The sequence below is a fragment of the Sturnira hondurensis genome, unplaced genomic scaffold, assembly GCF_014824575.4.
Source record: "Sturnira hondurensis isolate 20B ecotype Veracruz unplaced genomic scaffold, ASM1482457v3 Scaffold0001872, whole genome shotgun sequence".
NCBI classification, from domain to species: Eukaryota; Metazoa; Chordata; class Mammalia; order Chiroptera; family Phyllostomidae; genus Sturnira; species Sturnira hondurensis.
The window spans coordinates 6,348,929-6,370,265 of NW_028074503.1; the positions used below are offsets into that span (position 1 = coordinate 6,348,929).

Consider the following 21,337-nt stretch of genomic DNA (forward strand, 5'->3'; position numbering starts at 1 on the left):
ATTAATTAGAATGTGGGTTCCAGTTTTTGCTTTACCACCAGTCATAATTTTGGGCAATTTATTTAATCACCTTGACACTTGGTTTTCTTATGTTTGGACATAAGAATGGTAGTAATGCTTACCTCACAAGAGCCTTCAAGATCAAACATATATTTTGTATAATTGATAATTATTCAAATCCATTCATTCCTCCTTTACCATTCAGATCCTTGGCCAGTGCTTTAAGGGAAGAAGGAATACAGGCTTTGATTTTCATTTGTGCAGAGATTAGCTAATACCTCCAGATTGGACTGCTTCTTTCATCCATCCATCCATCCACTTTACACTTGTTGAGTACTGGCCATGTGCCATCACTGTGCTGTGCACAAGGTTGAAATCATCAATGCCAGTGACTTCTCTACGTATTGAAGGTGGCACAATTCAACTCAGACTTTTAGAGCCCTCAGTGTATCCTTAAACTTGAGGAGTCAAGAAATGGAAAAACTAAAAAAGTAGTAAGAATTAATTCAGATGGCATATTGTTTTGGATATTTTCCAGGCAGGGTAATTATGTAAAATCAGGCTGACATTTATATCTCTAGCTTCCCATGCTTGTTAAAATGCTTTTCTTGCTGAAATACTCATTGAGCTAAATTTCATCTAACATCTGGCCATTGTATAAATATAGCAATGAAAACATGTCTCGTTGCCTGCACATTAGGTATAAATTTTAGAAATCCAATTAGTGTTTCATTCTTTCTGTGCATTTTCCTTTTATTTTCCTTTAGCGTTTGAGCTAATTTCAGGTTCCTAACTGGAATTATAAGACTGCAAATATATAGCACACATCTACATAATAGCAAAACCAACTAGATTGAGTTATAATGCTTTGTGCCATTTTCTACAAGTAGTGAGATGGTCCTTAAGTTCTTCATTCATTCATGAAACAGGCATTTCTTCAGTGAAGTGTCAAGCCCAGTGCTCCACACTGAGGTTGGGGAATACAAAATAAGTAATACACAGTCTTAGCTCTTAATGAGTCTAGAACGTAGTAGCGAAGACAAATCTACACCAATAATTTTACTATAATGCGACAAGTGCTATAAGAGAAGTTCGTATTCACCTGGCTCCGAAGGTGTCAATTTTTACTCATCGAATGGGTCTCACTACATAAATGATTGTCCTCAATCTTTTCCCATTAAAATTGAGGAGCCCTCAAACCAAGAACCCAAGAGTGAACTAGTACTCATTGTCCCTATATTATCCATCTGCATAGGCAGAATTTGCCATAAACCCTAAGAAATGACAGATGATCTATTTGACGTCTATTCTCACACTATTTGAGTATTTTTAGAATTAAGCCCATGAAAACCAAATTTTCACTGTATACACTAGAGCCCACCATAGTGTATATGTCCTCTGCAGGATCTCAAAAATACATTTTATTATATGGATCTCACCAACATTTGATTTGGTGTTGATTATACTCAAATATACCTTCTTGGTCACTCTAAAGGATACTTAGAAGACCTAACTTTTACCTTGGCTGGTGTGGCTCAGTGGATTGAGTGCTGGCTAGAAACCAAAAAGTTGCTGGTTCAACTCCCAGTTGGGACACATGCTTGAGTTGTGGGCTGGGTTCCAGTTGGCTGCAACTAATGGATATCTCTCTCCCTCTCTTTTTCCTTCCCTCCCCCTGTCTCTAAAACTAAGTAAAATCTTAAAAAAAGATTTCACTTGCAAAAACTATGAATACATTTTTAAACATCATCAAGCACAGTGCTTACCTTTTAAGACATGAAAAAGTTTATTTGCACAAGCTTAGTATTATGAGATACAACATAATTCATGGAAACCAACCACAATGCTAATACTTTAACAGATTGTTCCAAATATTAGACATTATAGTTTAAATCTCCTTAACATTAGCTCTAACACTGGAATAACATTTCAGTTAATAAATTATTGTGAATATAACCATATGTTCAGCTTATTCTCACCAGTTTATCATGAATTACAATTTCATTGTGATTTTGGTCATAAAAGTGATAAACAGTTGTTTATATATTTTCATAAATTGCCTCTTTATTTAATTAATCCTGAAGAGAATCTAGAAATGTATTCCAATGGGTTCTATAAATTAAGTATACTTTTTAGCCCTTGGATTTTAACATGCATGGGTAACATTATAAGTGCTCTTGAATTTAATGTTCATTGCACATGTTGTTTAAAATTTATTTGATAATACATTTTATAAACTATCATTATTTGCAAAAGTGAGCAGCTACAGGTTTTCATCCCTGAATTAAATATCTTCCATGTATGCATATTTCAGAAAAATTATGGGCTTCAAGAGTTCCTGCTGTTCTGGGGCGATGCATGCGGTACTACAATGCCAAGGCAGAGAGAGAACACTTGTGGCAAAGAACATGAGTTTTGTCCTGCTTCCCAGGTAGTAACCACATCTTCCTAGTAATTTTGATGCCATGAACATATCATGAAACACAGAATTGCTATTACTTTCAGGTATAAAATATTCTGAATTTGCATATTCTATAGAGTTTATGATGAGAAGTTATATTGGCTTTATAGTGTTTTAGAAGGTGTTCTATTGAGCTCCCAATGTCATCTTCGGTGGTCACAAACTCAGTTTCTTTGTCAAGTGTTCACAAGTGGGGATGATGTCAACATGTTGCGACAAAGGGCCTCACCAGATTTAACTTTAGCATTTGCATTTGCTACTCTATTTCGGCATTTTCATGTTTATTTTGGAGTTTAAACCAGTGAGTTACCTGGTTTCATGGTCTAAGAAGACTATTTTGTGCTATTTGGAATCAGTTCTCTAATAATTAATCTGAGAGCTTAATTCCATCACTGTTATTCAAAGATTTCCAATCTTGTAAAATCTTCAAGACTGAGAGGCAGCTCTGGCTAGTGTCTATCACTGCAGTAGGAAAATGGTTCGACTATAGAAAGTGTAGGAATTCATGAAAAGTGTCATATGGCAGAAACCAAGGGTAGAAATCTTAAATTTAGGCCACTCCTTAGGAACGAGAAAATACTTCCTTCCAGGGTAAAAATTTAGGACTCTTTGAAGAAAATGCTGTCTTCAACAATGAAAACATTCGTTCAAATTTTGGGCTCCCAATTATCAAGAAATCCTTGAAAACTTAAAAAAAGGACTCATCCTTGTAACTCTTTGATAAACTATAAGCATTTTCAGGGTAGGGACCACCTTGCACTTGGGGGCGCTTGTTGTACTTTTCCTTAGGGAAGAGGCACTTGGCATCGTTTCCTGGCTGGGTATAATTCATTTATGTCCTTCCAGTTTTTTTCCGCTCTGATCTCTTTTCTGTATATCTGTCAGTGGCACTCTCCTGGGAGCAGCACAAGGCACTTCATTAATAAGAAGGGATTAAAGGAAAAGCCCTGGTCTCCTAATACACTTGGATAATTTGGTGCCATCCACAAGGCAATAGACCCCTGCTGCATGGATGTCATTAGAAAGGTACAATTTCATTACTTTTTACTGGCAGAGCCTTGAGTGAAATACAAAATATGTTGTCTCACACGCAGGAAAAAAAAAAGGGCTAAAGCTTTCATGCTTCTAAAATTGTAGGACGGAAAAATACATTTTACAGTTTTACATTTATATTGCCTTTCCTTGGTAGTCCTTGAAATCATGCCTTTTAAAATACTGAGCAAAATAAAGATTAAGAGAAAATTATTCACCTTCTTAAATCCCAAATAAAATGTATATATTTTTATTAACTAACACTTGCTTTGAATACCTACTATGTGCTAAGCATTCTGTTAACTGCTGAAAAACAAAGTACAAACACATTATTTATGTTTCTTTTTTAGCACTAACTTACTGAATGCTATAACTGGAAGTGAGTGAAAAAGTGACTTATAAGAAGTAAAACATATGGCTGAATAAAAATGATTTTGAGACCATAAATTGTAAGTGTATTGGGAAGATCTGCTCAACTTTTCCTTGTTAACCAATTTTTGAACTAACATGCTCACAAATGATCTTTTGAGCAGAATCACCACTGATTTTAAGTCTTTAGTGGTATATGCAAACATTTTAAAAAGCTGGCATAAACCATCTTTAGAATTGCATTTAGTTCCTACAGATGTTTCCCGTTCCCAAAAAGGAAACAGTATGCATTACTGGCAGGGGAAGTGGTTGGCCACCCCCCCACCCCCCGCCCCCAAGAAAGGGGCCTGGGATGTCTTTTGGCCCTGCTATAAAAAATGCCAGTGGCCTTCCCAAGCACTACACTGGCGTGATCACTCTCTGGGCATCTCATGCATCACTTTTCTAGCACCGAAGACAATCAGGTTGAATAGTGGTCCCTTATCTTACTGCTCTAGACACACAACTGCCATGAACACTAAGAAGTGGCAGGAAGAAAGAGAAGAGAATGAGAGGGGGGAGCAGGAGAGAAGAAAGTCCTTGACAATCAGCTATTTACAAGTCATTGTTTGCAGTGAGAGGATTTTACTTTACTACTAGCTTTTGTTAAAAAAAAGTGACATTTGTGGCTCTTTATCTAAGGTAAAGGCTAGACTACACAGTTAAGATGACAGAAACTGGGGCTTCCAGGGACCATTCTACTGACATAGGGCAAAGCAGTATAGGAAAAACATACTCTTTGACAAGTAAATGAGTCATTAAGGCAAATACTTACAAAATGTGTTGGATTATGTACAATATCGCTACAAGTGGAAGGTTGGTCATCTAGTCAGCTTTGAATACAGCATGTTCTGATGTCTTCACCCTCTTATTTTACAACCATGCTGTCCCTTGTTTCATGCATTTTAATTCCTTAAAATATCATTACATGCACAGTGAAGAAAATCAACTAATCTCAAGAGACATGAGAGAGCCTCAGAGATTGGGGCTGGGCAGGACTGGTTCACGCTTTCTAGAGTGGACAGAACTTAGCAATCAACAAGAAGTCCAGACTCACCTAGTTATGTCCTTGTTATCAAAAATATATCTCAATTAATGTTTAAATAGAGATAACCCAACAAAACAAACAAACAAACAAAACCCCCAGTTTTGCCAATAAATTAAAAAAAAATAAGCAAAGTGGTTAAGAGGTTAAAAGTTTAGATTGTTCACCTCATGTGGTGGATCTGAGGATGGGCACTGAAAACAGAACACCGATTTGATACCAGACTTCAGATTTCCTCTTTCCGTATGATTTTTGTATAGTGGTAGTTTTCTTCCCACCCCATAAGATCTTATGAATCTATTTGTCTTGAATCTCAATGGGTGTCTCTTATGATACGGGTGCTTTCTTAGGTGGAACTAATGAATATAGAGGGTTTCTTAACATTCTCCCAATTTCTGGGTTTTAGTTTCGCATTGTCTTGGGTATTGAAGAGGAGGAAGGAGAATTATGAGTTGGAGTTTGGGTTTAAAGTTTGGTATTTGAAATATAAGTGGAAGTCATTTATTAGCAATAACCCTTGTTAATATATTCTTATGCTGAGGTAGTTTATAAATAAGGGACTGCCCATAAAAAAGCTTGTATTTCCCTTCTTGATTGTGAACCACTCTGTGACAAACTGTACTTTGCCATTGATAAGTTTGATTTAATGGAATAAATACTCAAATGAGGGTTGACAAGACCAATGTCCTGGTAGAGGAGAAATAAGCTGATAGGTTTGTCTATATTTTCTGTTAGGCAAGACTTAACCAAATCCTGACACACATTTTAAATTCCTTATTAATGAGTGGCAACTAGAAACACTAGGTACATATGTGCTTTGGAGATACTTTTAGAAGATTTCATGTTTAGATTTGGAATCCACAATAGGTTTCTCCCATTCCTCCTTGGTAAATAAAGAAATACTTATTATTTAGACTGAGTAGTATGGCATGGAACAACAAACCTGCAAGTGTCTAATTCACAACAAATCTGTTTCCTTAATGGGTGGAAGGAAATCTGAGGGCAGTTCTAAGGGTTCTTGTCTGCTTTCAGTGCTTTCTTCTAGTCATACCGATGACAACACTTCTCCCGAAGGGTCTTTCCCCTTCTTCTCCTCGCCTCGGTCAATGTCAATCACGTGCACCACTCCAGGTTTTAGAATCAAGTCCTCAGTCTCTACCTGACTTCTGTTGTCCTCCACCTCCATGTAACTCCCTTTTGTTTGCTGAGCAGCTTTGCTGAAAGCTTCTTTAAAACGACGTTTGAGTTCAACATCTGGACAGAAGACATACTCATAAAGGCCACCAGCAAGGACAGCTCCTATTATTGGTCCAACCCAATATATCTGGGAGAAAGATGGAAAAGTTATAGAGTTATAAAGTTATACTTTTAAGTCAACAAAAAGTATTCTTTTGCACAACTCATAAATACAGAATTTAGCTGGCTTAAATTAAGAGAGGGTCGTGTATAATGAGTCATACATAAAAAAAGAGAAGAACTGGAAAGAAGAGGCAGACTCATAGAGGGCAGGCTGGCACTCTGGGGGAAGGTGTGGGGATGGAGGGATTGAGCAAAAAGGAGAAAGGACTCATGGACATGGACAACAGTGTGGGGATTGTGGGGGGAGGGGTGTAAGTGGAGGTAGAAGAGGGTATAAAGAGGATAAATGATAATGGTAAAAATAAAATACAAATAAACCATTTTAAAAAAGAAAATACATTAAATCCATCTCAGAGATCTGTATATTGTTAAACAGCATTTGAACAGAAAGCAAGAAAGAGTGTTTTCTCTTTTCCTTTCACTAATTGCTGTCTTTCCATTCTTTGATAATCCTTAAAGTAATGATAGTTCCTCTTTGGTGGTACCACATATTAAGCAGACATGAGAATTCTTCAACTAAAATAGAAACAAACAGAATTTTTGGAGGATACTTATCTTATTTTCTTAATATTGCTATTTTACACTCGTTTTCTGCATAATCAAGATCATAGTGGAGATTTTATCATTCAAAGCTTTACTTATTCAACACAGCATGATAAATGGGGTCCCAGCTCCACCACTTAGCTTTTGTGTTTGCATCAGTTACTTAACTTCCTAAACCTTAATTTCCTCATCCTCATAGTGGGGATTATAATAATACATACCTCCTGTGGTGTCAGGATTAAACCGAAACGGAACTGAAATTTAATAAGTGCTTATAGAGTAAGTACTTAATAGTCCCATTTGCATAGTAACTGGCTCTGTTCCACGTTTCCTGGACAATTTAAAAGTGCACGTGACCAGGCTGGCTGTAAGTCATCATCATTTGTGGTACATGCTTTTCCTCTCTAAAGTTTGGTGATTTGATTTCATTGAAAACCTTGTGGTTTGTTCATCACTCTTGCACAGAGTGATTTCATCCTGTGTTTCTTACGATGGTGACTTGGTGAAAAACCCTGGACTGAATTTATGAATGGTGGTTAGCTGAGGATGACCAAGCAATTCCATAGGATTTTTAATTCAGTGAATGGAAGTTTTTATCATATCACTTATGTGTCTAGAATGAATTAAGTTTTAACTTTTGGATAAACTTCAACCTCTGCTTTAGAGCACATGTATGCTGTAGAATATTAGGCACTCATTCAACAGATTCACTTGGGCAACAGCAACTCTGTTTACTGAGTGCTGGCTCTGAGCCAGCAGTACTTAGTACTTTTCCCCTAACATTTAATTCTAACAGTAACCTTTGAGCTAGACATTGTTATTATTTCCATATCAAGGGTAAGAAATCTGGCATTCTAAGAAGGTAAGAGACTTGCTTAAGATTTTATGCTTACCAACTGATTGAGCTGGGATTTCAAGTTTGTCTGTGTTCAAATCACTATTTTGAGCTATTATACCGCTTCCCACTACACTAGACTTCTCTCATTTGAGAAAAATGTGATGAGTGATTCTGGCTTAAAACACTTTCTGGAAATTAAGAACAGAAGCCTCATGGCAAAATCTGAAGAAAATCTGAACTTTAAGCTAAAGCTGAACACACATGCTTAACAGGGGAACCGTTGGTAGGGTTTCCCTGTTGGTAGAGTTCCTGGTTCCAAGAACCAAGTTTCTTATCTTAAACATGAAAGAAGCCATGTGAGAGCTTATCTTCTCCACGCTCTTTCAAAGGAGCCCTCCTCTGAATGTTTTTACTCTTTGTTCCTTTGGTGAGATCGCCTTAGATATGTTCTATTCCACAAGCTATAAGCCCCACAAGGGAGACTAGGGCACTTGTCTAAACAGTCCCGATACCTCCCTGAAACACCTTTAAATAAAACATCTAGCTGCATGTTGTCAGAAATAAACAAATCTGAATTTCAAGTTGCTGTTTCAAAACCAAGTCACAATGTACTATAAAGTAACTTTCAAAATCTATAAAGGTAAAGAATTTTTATTCTTACAAATATAGAAAATACAGCCAGGTATAAAAAAAAGAAAACTAAAATAATGTCATTAATATTTTGGCATTATTTCTAGTCTATCTATCTACCTACAGATATACTTTAACTTAGTTCTAAATTTCACACACCATTGCTACAAAATGTACATTCACTTTCAGTAGGATTAAGTCTATTATAAAATAACAAGAGGGAGAAACTTTGATTCAAGCAACAAGCTAAGAATTTTTCTGCTCTTTGAATTATTATTAGTTTATCATAATTAACAAGTAATTAATAAAAACATTTTATCTACATTTTAAAGTCCTCATAAATTAAATAATGTAATGATTTTTCTAAATTTTAATTATAAAAGTAGTTTGAATTTAATAAGTTAAATTAAAAGTTGTATATTTATCACCCACAAAAAATTTCCATTCCTGTTAATGTGGCTAATGTTTTGAGACATAAATTTGGAAATATCAGTGGCAAAATGACCAATCTGATGAGCAGTATGTCTCATTTGACTGAGTCTTTGCCTGTCTGGGCCCTAAATCATGCTTTTGAACACTGACTCAAAGGGTGTTATTTAATGGTGTAGATTACTTGTAACAACTTGGTACACTTTCCTTAGAACTGAATGCACGTCACAGTGATGCAGTTTCTCCTCATTTGCAATGTATACCATGGTTGAGTGGGTGTGACTGGGTCAATAACCGTCAATAACCACTGGATGCATGAGAGTGAAACACAAGTAACATTCCCTTATATTCATAAATTAAAAGTTATAAAATGGCATTCACAACATATAAATGGCAATAAAGTTTAGCTCCATTTGAAATTAGCTTATTTCATGTTTCATATTTTTATTGAATATTGTAACTTAGTGTGAGAATGGCCTTCAAAGCTGGTACATTACTCACTCAAGGAATTTAAATCCATTTTTGTAAGAAACAATTGAAATAGAAACTGGTTGTGATATTTAAAAATGCTACCACTGCTCTCTGGAAGCATCGCCAACACAGTAGGTTAGACAGGAGACTGAAAGTATGCCTTTTCTGAAAGTCATTTATTTTTCCAGCTATGATTATGGTGATAATAGCATAAACATTTGCACCCTTTATTCCTCACCATCTGCAGTTTGAATGCTTCCAACCTGCACACTATTCATTGGGTTCATGGTTTTGTAAACAAAAAAGGTAAATATTTTTGCCATGGGCAGTGCTTTTAAGAGTTTCATTTTTTTCTTCTTCTTCACCTTTTTTTTTTTGCAAGTACAGTTTCTGTTATTGCCAGAAAGGCTTTACTTTCAATTATTTAAAAACTATATTCACTGCACTGTCCTGATTTTTGTTGCCTTGTTCCAGGCAGCCTCTGTGTGTGATGCATTCGGCTGTAGTCTGGCAGATACAGTGCCCAGAGCGGCGCTTAAAAAATGACTATTACTGAGGGCTCAGAACAGATATTAGAGGAGATGTTTTGAAATGGATCCGTGCTAGTCTCTCCCTAGTCTTTATGAAAGATGTAATAAAGTAGGGGGTCAGGGTTGGGAGGAAGCATGAGAAACCAGTGAGCAAAATAATGAGAAAAAGGAAGAGTGCTCCATGCGTAACTGTCCCCAGTATGATAGTTACCCAGTGGTTTTCCCAACTTCCCATGATTACTGCAGGTCCGAAGGATCGGGCGGGGTTCATGCTGGCACCAGTGTAATTGATCTACAGGAAGAAAGAAAACAACTTCAGACTTTGCTGAGACAGGTCTACTGACAGGTAGCATTCATTGAAATTTGCTACCACGTGCAATGGTAACTAACCAAGGAATTCAGAACTGTCAAGATACTAGCGGCCATATCAACACGCTCATTGAAAAGTTAATAAAATGATCATTGACCATGGACAGACATGGCTGGATTCTAAAGAGCTGCAGCTGTAAAACACCACATTTTCAGGGTAAGGATAAATGAAAGGGATCAATTATTTAAATGGGCTTGGAAACTTACTGCAAATAAATGTCCAATTGCAACAGAAAATCCAATTGCTAAAGCTATTGAACCAGTGACATCCGTCCGTTTGGAATCGCAGCTGGCAAAAATAGTAAACACCAGCTGAAATGTAATTATCAACTCCACCAGGAGACCATGACCTGCAGTGAGACTTCCGTGAACCTAGAAAGAAAAAGATACTCCATTTGAGTTCTTGAAGCAAGAATACATTTTTATAATAACATATTATTGTGAAAGGCATATTTTATCAGTGTAAAAGGGATCTTTGCCATATGATTTCACTTATACTTAGAATCTAAAGCACAAAACAAACAAACAAAATAGAAACGGACTCATAGATACAGAGAGCAGAATGGCAGTTGATAAAGGGTGGGGGGCTGCGGTGAAAAAGGTGACGGGATTAAGAAGAATTAATTGCTAGTTACAGAACAGTCACAGGGATATAAAGTACAGCATAGGGAATATAGTCAATATTACCGTAATGACTGTGTGTGGTGCCAGGTGAGTACTTGAAATACCAGGAAGACCACTCTGTAAAGTACATGAGTGTCTAACCACCATGCTGTACATGTGAAACTAATACAAAATAACATTGAATGTAAATTATAATTTAAAAAAAATGATGGTTGACCCTGGCTGGTGTAGCTCAGTGGATTGAGTGCAGGCCTGAGAACCACATGATAGAGATTCGATTCCCATGGGGTCAGGGCGCATGCCTGGGTTGCAGGCCAGTTCCCAGCAGGGGACTCACAAGAGGCAACCATACATTGATATTTCTCTCCTTTTCTTCCCCTTTAAAGATAAATAAATAAAATCTTAAAAAAATGATGGTTGAGTTTTCTACTTCCAATTGAGACCCTACCCCTACCCCCCCAAAAAAGAAGGAATATATTTCTACTTATTTTGGGCCAAAATAGATAATTAATTATTTTTACAACGACCAAGCAGGAGTTTGTGTCAAATGTTTTTTTCTACAAAGGAAGCAAAATGTGCCACTATTGTACTTAACTTATAAAAGAGTTTCTTGAGAGTCTTGCAATTTTATAAGCAATGATTACTATCAATTAGATTTAAATTAATCAATACATATTTCAATTGAAATTGAAACTGTGTGCGTGTGTGGTTTAAATCAACTCTGGTGCTGAGCTGACAAGCGATAGTTCTAATCAGCTAAGAACCAAGCTAGAATCAAATGACAATTTACTTTTTAAAGTGTGATCCTTTACACTGATCATTTAAAATTTCACAAACATGGTAAGAAATGGTTTCTTCGGCTAGTGAACCAACAAATGATTGTAATAAAAATGTCTTAGGATAAATATATAGCTGGTATAGTCATTGGGATGACGGGGAGAGAGAGAGAGAGGGAAAAACCAATACAATTTTGTGCCACTGAGACTTAGTAATATTCAGGTCACTCAAGGGCCAACAATGATTTCTCAAGGATACATGCACAGTTGCCAGAATCAGTTTTCACCCTTATCAAAAATCATCAGAAATTTTTTGGAAATAAATGTGCAAGGCCTCTCTGGCCACTAGGGTGTCCTTGAAGAGTCTGCAAGAAGCCTGAAGTCCTAGGTTGAAAATAAGAGTTAAAGATGCTACCGTGGTGACCCCCAAGCCCCCCACCACACTGGGAGGTGTGACGAGGTACAGAATCCCGGCTCCAATGATGGCGCCCAGGCACTGGGCTGCGATGTAGAACACAGACTTGGCGATGCTGATCTTCCGCGTGCACATCATGGCCACTGTCACAGCAGGGTTGATGTGGCCGCCGCTGATATGGCCGAAGCACTGCACCATAGTCGCAATGCTGAGACCAAAGCAAAGGGAGATGAGGACCATGTCCAAGGGTAAGGGCTTTTCCGCTCCACCCCAGTTGATGGTGGATCCCAGGCTGAGGAGAACAAAAATGAGCATAGCCAGAAATTCTGCCGTGACTGCTTTCCAGAAAGCTTGAGTCCAGACCCCTTTGAAGGCCACCATGATGTTCTTGCGTCTACACAAAGGTCCACACTTACTAAAAAGAAAACAAAATCAGCATCAGAAGTTACCAAGCCAGGGTCTGTGAATTCAGGTGGAGACACCAGGCCTGCGCTCTTGTTCTATTGTGGGGAGGGCCCCCCAAAAGGTTATTTGCATACCGACAAAGAATGCTTGTGGAAAATCTCTATAATTAATTAATAGTCTCCGTAACCACTAGTCAATATATTTTTATTCTAGGCTCCTTTGATTTAATATTAAAAGATACTCCAGTTCCACTGGAAAGTTATCTGAATTGTTATTAGAAAGGAGAATGCCTAAATCAAGTTCCTTGAAGAATTAAGAATGAAATATATTTTCTTTGCAGTCCCCAGAGCAAGTTTTAAGTTTCAATGTACTTTTATATGCCATTTATATTTTGAACATAAAACAATAAAACCAGGAAGTCGTCTTCAGTTTTGTTTATTGCCTAAAAGCAGCGTTCTGCAAATGGATTTAGAGAGCGTGGATTCGCCCTCCACTCTCCCCAAAGAGAGATTCTGGATTAAGGGGAGCCCTGCTAGGAAGCCTGGAATGCTGGAAGTCTGTCATTCCCGAAGGTAAATTCCGTGGGGGGATGGGACCTCATGGTGCCAGGCAGGGGAAGTAGGATCACGCAGGCCCTTAGCAGAGACGGGGATACCCCTTCCTCTCCCCAGCCAGAGGGAGGAGTCCGAGGGACGCTGTGCGCTACTCTTGTCCGGACTTGAGGCGCCTCTCAAAGGGCGGGGGGGTGGGGGTGGGGGTGGGGAGAGCGTCCACTCCCAGGCGGTTGCCAGACTCCCGGGCCATGGCTGGTGGACAAACTGAGCAGCCCATCAACTCAGACACGCCCCCCAACGTCCGCTGGAGTCCTCGGCGTCCCAGCTCTCCTGCGAAAATTGCATCCAGGCTTCCGCGGTGCTTTTGCAGTGTGAGGGGACAGTGCCTCCTGGTGCTGGACCCTCTCTCAACCCCTGACGTTACCCCTCAAATAAACTCCTAAAGGGTTCCTGGAGGCCGGTGTGTGGAAGCAGCGCCCCAGGGGCCCTGCCCAACCTTCAGGGGCAGCTTAACGCGGCTGAGCACGAGCAAGACGGAGTTTGGGAAGGCGAGTGTGCAAAGGGGGCGGGGCAAGGGACACAGAGGTCCTGGCAGCAGACGCCTCCGTGGAAAGCGGGGTTTCCCTAGTGTCGTCTTGGTGGCCTTCTCTGACTTCCACTTGGCCTTAGGGACGGCTTTCCAGGGCCTTTAGCCACGGGAGCTTGTGTGTGTTGGGGCGAGGGAAGAGGGTGAGGGAGGGTGGGAACAGAAAGGCAGCCTTTGCGAATGAAGATACTTTCCCCCCCTATCTATTTTCCTCCTACTGTTTGCAGATCTTTGGAGATGGGAAGGGATGGGCTTTGGGGATGTGAATGGCAGCTGCTCATACTGGAAAGAAATGACCAGGATTCCCCTTGGGGCGTGGAGAGCAATTACCCAATTTCTCTATTATTCAAGACTTTGCCTGTGATAGCAGCAATAGTGAAGGAGCATTTAGCAGAGACTCTAATCACAGGGGACTATAAAAAGACGCAAGAAAGACAAGCATTTAAGAGATCAGCGTTATTGCAGCCTACCCCTTGATATATTACTGAGAATGAGATCCGCCCCCTCACCCCCCACCGCCCATTAATCAGTGTCCCCAGCAGCCTTGGTTCTGCATGGGCAGTGGGACATGCTGTGCCAGAAAGGGCTAGGGGAACTCTCCCTTGACCTTCAGGAGCTCCACTCAGCCTCTGGTTTGATATGGGACTTTCCTTCGGAGTTGGAAAGAGAAATCCCTTTTTTTTTGCTCAAGCCCAGGTGGATCCTGAAGGAGAGAGAATAGCCAGGCCTTTCCCAAGCATCCCCAAACGTAATTACAAAACACCCCAGCTGGGAGAGCAGTGACATCACATTCCCTAGAGGAAGAGACGAGGAAAGAGACAAAAACAGCACTTGGAATGGGACCGGTAAGGTGCCCTGGGAGAGAAACTCACACAATTGGCAAACTGAAAAAGAAGGAGTTCTGAGGGCGGCTTCCGAACTCACCAGCGGCCCACGGTTCTAGCTGGGACGGCAAGGGGCTGGGTGCTATCACAGGTGCTGGTCGTCTGTGGCCGGACTGAGTGGGGAAAAGGAAGCGGACCGAGCAGAAAGCTAGGGACACGGGGTAGGCAAGAAGCGCAGGTCCCTTTTCAGCAGCACAGGAGATCACCGGGAGGGGCGGGCCGTGGGAAAAGGCCGCCTCCCCGCTACACCCCTTCTTCCCTCACTTTCCCCAGTTCTCCTCTGCTCCTTCTCTCATTCTCATCTACCTGTCTACCTCTCCAGCTCTCCAGGGACCTAATTTAAGAAACTCAGTTGCTTTTACAGCTTCAAATGTTCATGAGCCAAAAAACCAAAAACCAAAACATGCCCTCCACCCCGACTCCATAAAACTGAAACAGATTATACCCCTTAAGAATGCGTTTAGCATTTTTTGAAAACCCACAAAATCTGATCTTCTTCCTCCTCAGTGGGCTGCGAATCCCCACGTTTTCTGGCACCACGTACATACCTGTGGCCTTGCAAGTGCTCAGCCCAGCAGCCCTCATAGCCCCCTGCTGTTATCGTCAATGTTCACACTCCCTGGAAATGCATCGGCACCAGCCGTTTAACTTCTTTTGCCGCAGAACAAAGGGGGCTTGTTGATCTGCACAGATTGTACTGAAAGGGACACATTTCTTTCTAGTTGAACACCCAGCCCGATTCACTCCTAGGCGACTGAGCCCCTCAGTGAGTAATTTCTCTGATGAAAAATACTGCAGATAGATTTACCTCTATAGGGCCATTTTCCTGCCTGCCCGCCCCCCCCCCCGGGTCTTGAACATATATGGAGGATTTTGCCACATGCAACAAAGCATCCCTTTTTTTGCACCTTCTCTATGCTTCTCTTAGGAATATGCTCATTACTCTGATCTAGAGAACTACCCACCTGCCATACAGTTCCTTTCTAGATTCTGCCGGAGAAGGCACACATCACTGTAACACAAGTGTAAGAGTTTCACCTTTCGGCCCAGAGCATTGCTCCCTTAAGGCAAAGAAGGACTTACCCCCACCGCCTTGCTGCGGGTCTGTCACTCATGCCTTCCCTGGCCAGAGTGCGGCTCTCATTGCCTGCCGCGGCTCCCAGTGTGCTGGGAGTCAGGTTACGGCCACTTGTCTGATTGGGTTTTTGGAGTCTAGGGGTGGAAAGATTCTGCCCCATGTGGCAATCGCTAAGTTATATTTGAACTCGAAATAACTTTACGCTACCTGATCACTATGGACACAGAGCATTTCAGGAACACAAAATGCATACACTATGTTTCTTTAGCTGGCATCTTTGAAAACAAGGATTTCTTAAATCTTTCTCTGAGTTCTCCCTACCAGAAAGAATCACTGAGGATTTGTCTGGCCTGGTTGTGTGTTGTGGTTGAAATTGGGCAACTATGAGAACACAGATTTACATTTTCCAACAGTTGGGGTGAATCAAGAAGCTACAATGCATTCCTTTCCAGTGGCAGAATTCGATGGCTTTAATTAATTTTTTTTTTAAATTGGAGAAACAGCATTTTAAGCACAACAGAAAACTGCAGGTCCATTTGTAGCCTGGGCAGCACTGATTTGGATAATTAGAAAAAATAGGAAATAAGACTTCTCCAGGATGCTTACCTGATTTTTATGCTAATAATAATTGCTGGGTAAGATGTAGCAAATAAAAAAATACTGAGATTGTATAGGGACAGAGTTTTGGGGAATTGTAGGTGAATTTAATATCTAGAAACTAAAGGACAGCACCAACTACATCATTGGTGGGAATCCAGGGCAACATGAATGCAGGACTCCTTCTTCAAAAACGGTTAAGGATTTCAAGACTGCAATAACGGGACATGAAACAAAGCGTGGGACCCTTACAAATGCGGGGCCCCGTGCAGTCACACGGCTTGTCCACAAAGGCATCTCTGACGACAGAGTTTGGTGAAATCTGTCAGGTCTGAGGATTAGCTGCCTGCATTTTAACCTTAACTATTTTTTTTCAAATGGACCTCAGGTGCCTAGAGTTGTCATAATCATAACCCTTGGTCTATAACAGTGTGTCATTACTGACACATTTACGGCTCTCTTATTTTAGAATGATTAATTACTTTTTTAATAATACTGTGAACATTTGTGAACTTACTGCTCTCCCCAGCGATTGGGTAACTCCCATCTTTCTAGGGGACCCTCCCTATCCCCCCGTCCCGCCTCTTCATCCACATTCAGATCAGAGTGTTTCAGAATGAAGTGTGGGAAGGCAGACGCACAGAAGAGAAAAGGACAAAGGTCTTTATGCTTCCACATCCCAGTTACAATTTTTTGTTTTCTTGTCTCGTTTGGGCACTTTCGACTTGAAACTGAGTGAAAAGCTCCCGTTAGAAAGAGGAATTAGAGTTTAGAGGGTGAATTTCAGAGGAGCACATCGTCGCTGTTGCCAGCATTCTCAGGTAGCGAAGATTAAATCCCCATCGTCAAGAACGTGGTCGCACGTGGATGATGGTCCATCAGGGTTTCCAGCCTCCTGAAAAATACGCTCTCTGAAAGTTGGAATAAGTTCTGGTGAGAGGGGAAGGGTGAACTTATGTGAATCCACAAAGAACACTTAAAACATTTCGTGCTGATTCTTAGAGCTGTTTATCATTCAGATTTTAGAATGAGATTTTTGTAAAGGTGCAGAGTGTTTTTTTAAAAACATTTGAAAACTTTGACTTTCTAGGCAGATAGGCTAGATGTAATTAATTGCTTTGCTTCTGAGAACATTCAGGCAGAAGCGTCTGTGAGGCCATGAACCCAAGGGAAAATGCTGTGTGTTTGGGGTCTTCCTTGTGAATGGAGCCTGTGGTCATAGCCTCAGGGCACCCACACAGCAAGTGCTCCCTAGGGCTGCTGGTGGTTGAGGGGATCTTTTTCAGATCCACTCTTTGCAAGTTGCCCTAAGCTCATTAGCATTCTTTCCACGGGCCATGGCAGTTCCCGTCACCCTTTTATAGAGTGCCAGCGAACCTTGGTTACCACGGTTTCTCAGACCCTTTCCCTTTCTTCTGGCTGGCTGATTGCTGCCCTGGCAGAATGTGTTGACAGTCCAGTTCCTAAGGGATGGTTGTTCCCATCAAGAGAAGGGCCACCCTCACTGGCACCAAGTCATGCACTCATTAGTACTCTCAGCAGAGTGGCTTAACATTGACCAGGGATTAACCCTTCACCTACAAGGTAGTTTTTCTTCTTAGATATTACTTGCTACTTGGCTTGCTTTTCTTCGGACTAGGGACACTGATTTTCAATAGGATGTGTATGGCAATGCATGCAGGGGTGACACCGGAAGAAAGCGTCTATAGTGTGCTGTGGGGATGGCGGGGGCAAGGTGGGGCGGGGAGCCCTGGTGACTCTATACAACAGTTCTAAGTTGAGATCTGCTTTGAATTCTCCTGGGTCAAGAACCAGATGACATTTGGAATCTAAAATTTTTTTTCCCATTGTGAAATTTGGAAAGGCCTAATTCACTTAAAAACTAGAATAACAATTTATTGATTAAATCTTCTCGATTTTGTTACTGAGTGGTCCCGCGATCTTGGGGAGGAGGATGGTAGCACGGCACACTGATTCCCAATCAGCCATTCGTGTTGCCTACCTCGTGAGCTTTTAGTAGAGTAGCCTTGTGACGCTGGGGGTCAGCAACCTATCAGGAAAATGAAAGTGGGCAAATGAAAACTGCAAGAGTTCTCAGGAAAAACGAGCTGATTGACCCGCTTCCCTTCTGAGTTTTTCAACTACTTACGCCATACTGTTTTCCTTTGGTGCTTGTGTGTATCTTTGGGATTTGGGGACTGTCTCCCAACCTTGCCCTCAGGGCTTTTCATATTTTTTTTCACGTGTTCAGAGATTGGAAACTAAAACAAAAGTACTGAAAGTGCCAGCAGGGCCTCAGTACCAGACGGGGAGTGTCTCCAGGCTGGTAGGGGCGGATTCAACTGTAACTATAAATCTTATTTTGCTTTTCACTAATCGCGGCATCCTGAATTCCCCCCAGAGCACTTACACACCAGTTATGTTCATTAAAAACAAGCAAAAGAAAAAAAAAACAACCCCAAAGAGAAAAACAACAGCAAGAGCAACCACCACCACCACCACCACCAGGACAACAAAGGGCCTTAATGGTGGCTCTGTTTTCTTATCAAACAAGTGTTGCCTCAGAATAACTCAGAGTGGTTTCCAGAAGTATAGTTCACCAGCAAAAGAGTAAAATAAAAATAACAACAAAAACCCCAGCAAGGAACCAAAATGTTTGACTTAGCTTCCCACTCTTCAGCGAGGAGGATCTGAGGAAACCTTCCCAATGGGCCCCTGAACCCTTTCACGAAACCGGCGCCCCGCCCCCAGGCCCTGTGGCTCCCAGTCTTCCTGTTTGGTATACAGCAGGCGCATTTTCCTTGATTCAGGTCCAGACAGAGTCTGCTTTGGCGGGGAGTCGTGCTCTGCTGACATTTAAGGCAGGAATTCCCTGGGAAAATAGTCAAGAGATTCTTTCGGCGCTGCTGGCAGGGCTCCAGGGTTTAGGGTTCCCCTCTCCAGGCGAATGGGGAGGGAGAAAGGGAGGGAGGGAAAGAGAGACAGAAGGACTTTATTGAGTGACTGGATTTCATCTGAAGCGTTTACAAAAAAAAAAAGCAGAAATGTGGTTGGATGACTGGATACTTTTCTTACCTCTTATCTCTTACCCAGCTACTATGACAGTTCGGACTTCGGTTGAGTGTGTTAGAGGTTTAGACATCCATAGTCAAAACCGAGTTCTCTGGGAAGCAAAGAACTTTGGGATCTAACGGATTGGACCGGCATGTTTCAAATGGCCAATCATTTAAGTGTAATGAACAATTATAAATCATTCATTAAAATTTGAACAAAATTTAAATTAAATTTGAACATATTAAGAGCTAAACCAACATTTTGGTGATTATTATCACCTATTATTATACAGAGATGTTCAGAATTCTCATGTTTTTAACAGACTAATATAGACAGTCCCAGTTTTAAGGAAAGAGCAAGATATTTAAATTTCTGTTCAGAATAACAGGAAGAGATTATCAAAACACTAGGCAGTTAAAAAAGATTTTTAGTGTAAAAACAGTCACAGGGATATAAAGTACAGCATAGGGAACGTAGTCAATAATAGTGTAATAACTGTGTCTGGTGTCAGATGGGTATAGACTTATCTGAGTGATCATAAGGTGTGCAATCAAAAAATAAGTTAATAAAAGGAAAAAATACTTGTAGAGTTGTGCTAGAATGAGAGCATTTTCCACAAGAAGAACAGAAATGGTCATCATCTGTGACTGATTCCCAGTAGTCAAGTTACCTAGACAAACTTTCTTTTGCTTCTTTCCTAAGTCATCATGCATCCTTCTCTAAATTTGTATTTCCTTTTTCATACAGTCAGAGGAAATCTACATCTGAAAAAACTCACAAGGCCTCTTAGAGGCGACAAGTCTCACGGATGGCTTCACCCTGCCTGAATGTCCTCACCTCTAGCTACACCTGGGCCCCTATGTCTGAGCAGAGAACAATGTCCTCATGGCCATATCTTGTCAGTCCCTGCCTCTAAGGAGCCAACTGAGGTGACCCTTTCATCTTTAATTCTTCCCCCTTTTCACACGACCCCTGATTTCTTTTTAAACACTCCTCAACGTTTATCTCTCCCATGAAACTTGTCCGTTGCCAACTTGCTGGGCTCTAGTTATTTAAAAATCCCAAAGCAACTGTGATCCCAGGTGATACTCTACCGTTGTAACTAGGTAACGCACCTGTACCCTTGACTGGTGTTGTGAGGCTAATTTTCACTGTCTTTTTAGATGTAAACTGAAGTTGTGGACTACCTGTATCTTATTACATTTCTTATAGTGATCATGATGGTGATCAAGTGACAGTCACGATTTTGGTGACACAATACCATTTTGCGGTGGAAGGAGAAAAGGTAAGAGATCGCAGTCTTTTTATTTAATTTTCTTCTTTGTTTTTTTTACCGTCGTTCGAGTACAGTTGTCTCCATTTTCACCTGACCTCAGTCCCCCGTCCCACCCATCCCCACCCTCGAATCTACCCCCTGTGGCTGTGTCTCCGTGTCCTTTATTCATGTTCCTTGATGGGCCTTCCCTTATTTTCCCCCATTATTCCTCTACCCCTCCCCTCCGGTTCCTGTCAGTTTGACTGTATCACTTTAATGCCTGTAGGCCATTGACATTCCTGAGCCTGGTTTCTTTATTGGTGAAATCCAATGGAGTGTTACCTCTGTCCTCTCTCTTTCAAAGTTGTAGTGAGTCCAGACGCCCTCCTCACTCCGTTCTGGATTTGGGCCACATCTTATGTGCTTCTATAACACTGCGGTTCCCAGATCTCATCACAGAACTGTTCCCAGCGTGCCGGAATCACTGCTCACTTGTCTAACTCTATTGCTAGTCTGTAATCACGCAATACGAGCAGTCGTCTTAGTAATTAATGAGTCTTAATAGTAGTAATTAATTAGACTTAGTAATTAATTGCCATATTCTCAGTGCCTAACATAGATTCAAGACACATTTTAAAGATAAAAAACATTGTGGGAGAAATAAACAAGTGAGTGAGGCTCAAACGAGGTCATGTTAAGCAGGAGATTTTGCAAACAGAATTAATAAATGCAAATAATGATAACGCTGATGTTTATAATAAACAGGAAATTTGATTATAAGTTAAGAAACTTCTCCATGGCAAACCTCAGAAAAGTCATATAGCTTTAATCTTATTTTCCCATTTATAGAATGAAATGATGCCTTTTCTAGCTTAGGTAAGAACTTCGAAACAATAAGTTGTTCATGTGTGTATACATTTGGCAATGAAGAGCTGGGTAGTTGCAAATTAGTAACATCAATATTAACATTCCATGAACTTTAATGAACACACAG

The 21,337-nt window shown here is 40.7% G+C and overlaps 1 protein-coding gene and 1 long non-coding RNA gene across 9 annotated transcripts in view; one reads left to right on the top strand and one right to left on the bottom strand.

Annotated features, from left to right (window-relative positions):
• Positions 1-1,762: 1,762 nt before the first annotated feature.
• Positions 1,763-15,546, bottom strand: AQP4 (aquaporin 4). 7 transcript variants are annotated; one of them, XM_037032322.1, is made up of 7 exons: positions 15,443-15,516; positions 14,908-15,056; positions 14,400-14,472; positions 11,931-12,345; positions 10,323-10,487; positions 9,958-10,038; positions 1,763-6,270 (listed from the first exon to the last, which is right to left on the bottom strand). In XM_037032322.1, exons 2-7 carry the CDS (start codon positions 14,942-14,944, stop codon positions 5,992-5,994), a joined length of 1,050 nt encoding a protein of 349 aa, XP_036888217.1. In that variant the 5' UTR covers positions 14,945-15,056; positions 15,443-15,516; the 3' UTR covers positions 1,763-5,991. The 7 variants fall into 7 exon arrangements, with proteins under 7 accessions (XP_036888217.1, XP_036888235.1, XP_036888227.1 ...); XM_037032340.1 differs by having other exon boundaries at positions 14,400-14,507; XM_037032332.1 differs by lacking the exon at positions 15,443-15,516 and adding an exon at positions 15,325-15,424.
• The window catches only part of LOC118977410 (uncharacterized), a 144,058-nt gene continuing 135,949 nt past the window's right edge, over positions 13,229-21,337 (top strand). For both annotated transcript variants that reach the window (XR_005064527.1, XR_005064529.1), the window contains exon 1: positions 13,229-14,320. This is a non-coding gene — a long non-coding RNA (uncharacterized LOC118977410). The remainder of the gene's footprint in view (positions 14,321-21,337) is intronic.